Source organism: Atta cephalotes (genome assembly GCF_000143395.1).
Source record: "Atta cephalotes unplaced genomic scaffold scaffold00021, whole genome shotgun sequence".
NCBI lineage: Eukaryota > Metazoa > Arthropoda > Insecta > Hymenoptera > Formicidae > Atta > Atta cephalotes.
In genome coordinates this window covers 925,594-933,223 of record NW_012130085.1, presented here as the reverse complement: position 1 = coordinate 933,223, position 7,630 = coordinate 925,594, and the positions used below count along the sequence as shown (strand labels likewise).

The window sequence follows — 7,630 nt, the reverse complement described above, 5'->3', positions numbered from 1 at the left end:
GTGTGTGTGTGTGTGTGTGTGTGTGTGTGTGTGTGTGTGTGTGTGTGTGTGTGTGTGTGTGGAAATATAAGTTTTATGTACTAAAATTAGATTAATGTATTATAAACATATTTTTTATTATTATTGTAATATAATATATTTTTACACACATATATATATATACATATTTGTTTTAAATAATTATTTAAATATATTTATTATTCTCATTCTCTGCACAATTCAAATTGTAATTAATGTATACAGAAATATATTAATATATTTTAATAAATATATTTTATTTAAATTTACATACTAAATATATAACTTCAATATTATACATTTCTACAGCAGATGTATATCTCATATTTTTATTACAGAAATGTAAGTATCAGTGTGAATGAATGTTATACAAAGCCTTTACGAGCAGCAAAGTTGAAGGATTCTATTAGTGAAACCTTACTTTTGTTCTTATATATCTATCGCGAGCTTTCTGAGGTAAGTTTAGCAGCCTATTATGTTATATTTGTATAATCCTCTTTTCACTCTATGCACACAGCGTTTTGTAATAATCCTTCACATTTAAACAAAGACATTCATCATTTTTCAGGACCGTAATAAATCTATTTACTTAAATAATATGTCCGATTTATTGGCATTGTATATAGATATGGAATTAAAAGCTTCAAAAAAAAGTAAAGAAGGTCATAACAGAATTTGCACAAGACTTATTTCTTGTCTTTATGTATATTTAGGTATGTATTTTAAACGTTACATATTCTATATACTTAATTCACTTAATTGAAACTTAATTGATAATGATGAATTGAAAATTTTTCTGTATTTTTCTATATTTTATCTAGAACATTCCACAGAGCATTTATTAGATACTTTGATAAAAACACAATGTATGTGCCAGGGTTATCATCGTATTTTAGACCCAATAATAACGTAAGTATATGATATAGAAATGTACGAAATTTTATTTGAAACTATCAATATTTTGCTACATTTTATTTATATCATTATTCAACAATGTTGAATTACAAAACATACATTTTATATACATATATCAGTCAAAATATATTTAAAGATTTATTTTTTATATAATTTTATACGTTTCAAAGTTTTTCATATAGTTACATATCTATTTCTTTTATTTGATTTCAGAAAAGTAATTAAAAATATTCCAAAGCATCCCAAATCAAATATCATGTATATTCGTTATCTTCTTATTTATTGTCTTTGGAAAAAAATAAATAGCAATTTAACCGCAAAAAATGACATTACTATAACCGCAATTGCCTCTCTGGGAACACCACCAGCGGCTTTCCCACCATGCGTGTTAAAAGATATATTACCGAAAGTGCCAAAGTGTCAACCAAAATATTCAGCAAAATATCTGATGCGGCGGAAATTTGATATAAAAAAATGCTGTGAAAAATTTATACAGTTCTGTAAAGAGAGCAGAGAAGATACATGCCAGCAACAAAGTGAAAATGCAACTACATGCCAGCAACAAAATGAAAATGCTACAATTCCAAGCTCATCTAAGAAGACTACTTCATTGGTACGTACGTAGTATTCGAGACTTGTTGTGATATTCATTAATGATATACTTTTGAGATCACTTTAGATAAAAATTCTAATATTAAAATAACGAGAGTATTATAGTTTTTAAATGAGAAATATTTAAAATTAAACAATCAAAATCTCTGATATTCATACTCCATGATACAGTAATGCATGTAGAATTACGTGTCAATTTCAACAATATAGCATTGATATTTTTACTTTTGTGCACTTTGCGCTTTATCTGAGCATGTGAATTTCACACAAAAATCTTAAGAATCATTAACGAGTATCACCATAAATTATCTCATATACGCTCTGTCATGTTCTTATAAATATTGTATATGTTTTTATATAATTCTAAAACTATTTCCGTTTAAAAAATTATGTTTAATCTTATTTATATGATGTACAAATAAAAAATTATTTTTACGCAAATTATCAGAAAATCTTTATACACAGAATACTTATTTAGTTTATTGCCGTAATTAATAGAGCTTCATGTACATAATGAATAATAATAAGAAAAGTTGTACATATAAAATAAGAAAGAATTTTTATGACAATTTTTTTTTATTAAGAAAAAATTTGTATAAAGATAACAGGATTGATATTTTTTGACAAGGAAATAATGAACTATATATATTTTTTTAGCTGGAAATTACATCACGCGAAAATAAAAATACAGAGTGTATTGAAAATAAACTCGTTTCTTCAGATAAAGATGTAGAAAGTAATTGTGTTATGTCAGATAATTTAAAATCTTCACATTTAACAGAACAAACAAATGTTAAACCTTTAGGCACAATTTCTACAAATATTTCTGTAACACGGACTATCTCTAAATCGGTGAAATCAAAAATGCTTCCACGGAAGAAGGCTAAAAAATCTAATAAGATTGTACTAATCGATCTTACAACTGACGTCGCTTTCGAACGATGCATAAAGAAAAGGAAATCGAGAAAAGTTGCATGGCTTGAAGAAGTGAAAAAGAACTTTGACGCGAAGTCGATAAGAGCGTCACGGAAGATTAAGAAACAACAAAAAGCAAAAAATTCTTTGAAGAAAACTAATCAACAATTGGAAGATTCGCTTCAATCTGTACATGCCACAGAAAATACAACTTTGAAGAATGATTCCAGTACATCTACGATACAGGACATGAAGTTAAATAACGAGCAAATAAAATCCATGCATCTTGATGCGAAACATAACAATACATCAGTCAATGGTAATAATACAATATCTACAAAATCAGTACATACGAATAGCAGTGACAAAAATGAAACTGTCGATATGCTGCACTGCACAGTTTCTTCTTCTGTAATTGTTGATAGACCACAGTCTAATAAATCTAAAGCTTCAAAAAATTCATTATTGGATATTTCGAATGACGCTAATAAAGTTAGCAAATGTCATGATGTTAATATTTTGGAAGTAAAGAATAATGAGAAAATAAATGATAGGGATAATACACAGACTGTGATTAAACGACTGATGGAAAAAGATACTCCGCCTGAAAGTGAAACCCATAAAAGAGTTGAAAGTTTAAGAAAAATCTGTGATTTAGGAACAGAGCACTCTAAAACTGTAAATACTCCTTCGATATGTGCCCAAGATAATTCCAAAGATGAAGATAATAGCTCTAATCATAATACTAATTATCTTATAATTAAAGATAAATTATCCTCACAGGTAGCTTCATCTCTGGAGCACACGCACTGCAAAAACAACACACAAAATGAAACAAATGAAAAAATGAAAGATTTTGGAAACAATGAGAAATGTGTGCAGGAAGATATCTGTGAAATACAATGTTTGAAATCAACCACAGTTGATAGTGAATTAAGTAAAAAGAAATTTGCAATTTCTACAACAGTAGCCGAAACTCTTACTACAACAACTATAAGTAGTGTGGAAATATTAATAAATGACGCAACAGAATCTGAGCGATTGAAACAATCATGCATTACTGGAAATACAAGGCACTCACAGGAATCTAAATCTCAAGATAAATATGTATCAACAAGTCACGATGTTGCAAATAATACTGTAAGTATTAATATAACGAATGGAGACCATTCTAATGTACAAACAGATTTAAAAGTTGATACTTGTGTCGAAGTAAGCGATAACGTAAACGATAGCAGATTCTCTAATTGTAAAATCAAAGAAACTATTTTTGAAAATCACACAACTGATAAGAAAAATATTTCTAATATCCTTGACATGTCACTGTGTTCAAAAGATGAAAAAGTCAATGATATCGATTCGAAAACAGATCATAAAGAAAATGTAGAAATTGAATCGAACAGGAATTGTGGTAGAGAATGTAATATAGAGGAATTAGTAGAAAGATCTTCTGTATTGTGCAAAAAAGTTGACCAAATGCATGATCATAAATCACCGAAAGAATCATACAAGATATCACATATAAAAAATATTCAGGATTCATCGGGAGATAAATGTATCATTCAAGATTCAGAGTTACATGATAATATAGATGGGCTTTCATTATTAGCCAATGTTATCGCAAGTCAGCATGTATCTCATCTAAAAACACAAACCGAACATGATTTAAAATACGAACAAATCAAAGTCAAGGATTATGCATCGTTAAGAAATTCTCCTAATAATCAAACTACGGATGATGAAGCTGATACCAATGATTCATCGACCGTTTCTCAAATTTTGGAGAATCCATCCACTGAAGTCATCAATAGAATAGTTGGGATTTATCCAGAAGACGCATTAGACAAAGTAGCGCTTCATGTTGAAGTGACATCAACAACTGATCCCGATGACCGCGAAAACGATCCAAGCAATAGCGTTTCACATATTGTTGAAACTACTCTCAATTACGAAACAGATACGATATCCAACAATTTAAGTATGATGGAAAACAATGTGCAGTCAATAAAGGAAAATACGAATGTTATATTAAACGGTGAAACAGTCGTGCTCTTACAAAAGTCTCCCAATAGTAATTTATACATTATTAATAAAGCAGTGGAAAATGCACGAGATCATAATAGCGATGATGAGAGTTGTCCAATTAAAGAAAAGAGTTGGATGATTCCACCGGAAGATTATGCATCGTTTGAAGTTGTTAATACGTCAGAGCATATTTCGTTTAATTTGGATTTACCGCAATACAATAAGGAATTATCGTGCCAAGAAAATAAATATTCCATCGGAAGGAATAAAGGTATAAAAATCGAGCCTGAGGAGGAAAGTAGTTTAATGAGCATCACAGAAATGAAATCTTACGGTAAGAAAGGTTCATTGTCAGCCGACGTATTACCTGCGACATCACAAATCTATCAGGACACGAACGTTGCGAATATTAGCATCAGCAAGTCAATCGATAAACGAAAATCCAAATCCATTCTTACTTATAGGCAGAACATTAAGCAAGAGTTCAGCAATCATATTACGCCTAATTGTGGAATACAAGGGTGCAACGGAATACATTCGCATCCGCATGAAGTAATTGACCCGCAACATTCGTTACATATTCCGGTCACTCATCCCACGACAATACCTTCGATTTACGGGAACTGCGCTGCCAGCACAGATCTATGTATGCCATATCACAAGCATTGCACCTCCGTGTCGTGTAGTTTACAAATTAATTCTACTACTTCGCTCCATTCCCACACAAAGTCCGCAAATTCATGCGGGAGATCACACTGCTCCTGTCTAAATTGTACGTATGACATAGTCACACATTGTAGACAGTGTATACACCCGGCCACAGACTCCCACGTGTCTTGCATTGAAAGTAATTCTTATTTTTTGCCCACACATTCATCAGTACAAACATCCGCCGTCCAAGAGCACGATAGGACAAAAAGCGAAGCGGTAATAAGTAAATTATACGACGATCAAATATTGCGTAAAAGAGTGCTACAAAATAATACGTTGGAGAAGCTGGATATGCCTCGCGAGTCAGAGAAGTTATTTAAGAAAGATATGGAGAACACGTTACCGTTGAAAAAGAGATTGAAAGCTCATGCCATGATGTCAATGGCATATGAGAAGGTACCTATCAAGACAGAGAAATTGGATAACTATCCTGGAATTCCCATGATGCCCATAGCAGCCATAGAAAAGATAGATGGTACACAGAAACATCCCACGCAAATCATTAAATCATATGAATTATCCTCTAATGAAGAGAATAATACACACGGCAGCTATCACTTCAATTCGAATATAGTGCGAAGGGATTATTACAAAGATATCCACATTTCTAATACACATAATCTTACAAAAGAAAGTACAAGAAATCACGAGCGTCAGTTTCGACCGAATGGTGAGCAGCCTAACGCAGTGTGCCTAGAAAGTTGTCAGGATAGGATACCTGCGCAGCGTAGAGACGTCACAAATCCAATATCTCTGAAACATATAACATCGGAGACGATTGAACAGGATAGCGCGTGTAAAAAGGCGAAAAAAACGCAGTCGTCTATTAGACAAACGAGAAGCTCAAAAAGAAACGTTCCTAAGGTAAATTATTGTTACACCGATGTTGATCCAGAATGGAATCCGTCCGGTGAGTCAAAACGAAGACGTAAGAAGACTAGTCGATGATCAATACTATTTCATTATGAGAAGTCACTGCTGTAAAAATGAAAGAGAAAATGGAAGCAACCTGTACAGAGGACAAATGTGTTCTTCAAGCTGTGGCACTGTAAATCTGTGTAAATATATGTACAAAACGGAAGCGAAAAATAACTCGTCCTAGAAGATTTAGAGATAGATCGTTCAACAGCGTGTTCAAGATTAGCGTCAGCGAAGAATTACATTAGCTATATATAGAAGACATCTGCATAAAATATTTTTGATGTTTGGTTAGATATCGCTAGAAGCAAGTTGTAGAGAATTTTATTCCGTTAAATCATAGTTTAGACGTTCCTAGTTGTGACAGTAAACGTCGACATTTTGTTGCGATCAGATTTATTGTCATATATCTTTAGTATATGATAACGTATAAGAAAATGTTACAGTTCAAAATAGAATTATTGTTAAATTATATTAAAATATGTAAAATACGCGTCAAATATTTTTATCCTTTAAAATTAAATTTTCAATTGTTTCTTTATAATATTTGATAATTATATAGAACAATATCTAAAATCTTAATGAAAATATATTCATCTGATCCGTTTTCACTCAAAATGAAAGAATCTAGCAAAAAAATCGGGGATTCGGCCTCGCGTTAAGCGTTAAAGTTCGAAATTTTAGAGATTAAGATATCTGTCATTCCGATTCGCTGCAGCGCTATATATACATAAGATCTGTTCTTTTTCGAAGAATAAAAATGAAATAATGCAATAAGTTAGAGTGAGGTAGTTTGGAGCACTTTCATCTGATTGGTTTATATTTTAGATAATGGAATATGCCAATCAAATGAAAAAGCATCGCATTGACCATACCTTGAATATGCCATTTTACTTATTACGATTAAGGATACGATCAAGGAGATGCTGCAAACGATGCTTTGAAGCGTTTTTTAATTGATTAGTTTGTAAAATTCTTTCTTCTAATTGGTCCATCAAATACTTCAAAGTATTTGTAGCGAGACTTTGACCACAGTCTCAGTAGAGCAACTGAATATACAAATCCTTGGTTTGCTCTCCAAGATATAGTTGGACATGCAAAATTGTAGCCGAGATTTATCTGAAAATTGTTTTGGGATCTCAACTTAACCGATCACAAACAAATGATTCTCGTAAATTTCTCTTTTATAAATGCAATATTGGAAGATTTTTTACACGACATTTTATCCTTTACATTAAAAAAAAGCATATACAAAAGATTAGAAACCTGCGATTTACGGTTTAATTATTTAAATCATGAAGTAATATCATTAATTTTAATTAATGAATTAGATAATACATAAAGAAACATTTGTAACATTTTATAAAATTTATAGAAATTTGGATGATAACGACAAAGTCGTGTTTATAGTTTTAGTGTGTATTTCAAAGAAATGTTGGATTTAAATTTTAATCCATATAACAAAAATTAAAGAGGTGTACATTTTAAATAATAAGCTCTATTCTGTACTTTAAAA

General features: G+C 31.1%; 1 protein-coding gene across 1 annotated transcript; it reads left to right on the top strand.

The window, feature by feature from the left end:
- Positions 1 to 330: 330 nt before the first annotated feature.
- LOC105619443 lies at positions 331 to 6,144 on the top strand. Its single transcript, XM_012200961.1, has 5 exons — positions 331 to 474; positions 587 to 731; positions 840 to 927; positions 1,147 to 1,546; positions 2,203 to 6,144. Exons 1-5 carry the CDS (start codon positions 331 to 333, stop codon positions 6,142 to 6,144), a joined length of 4,719 nt encoding a protein of 1,572 aa, XP_012056351.1.
- The last annotated feature ends 1,486 nt before the right edge of the window (positions 6,145 to 7,630 follow it).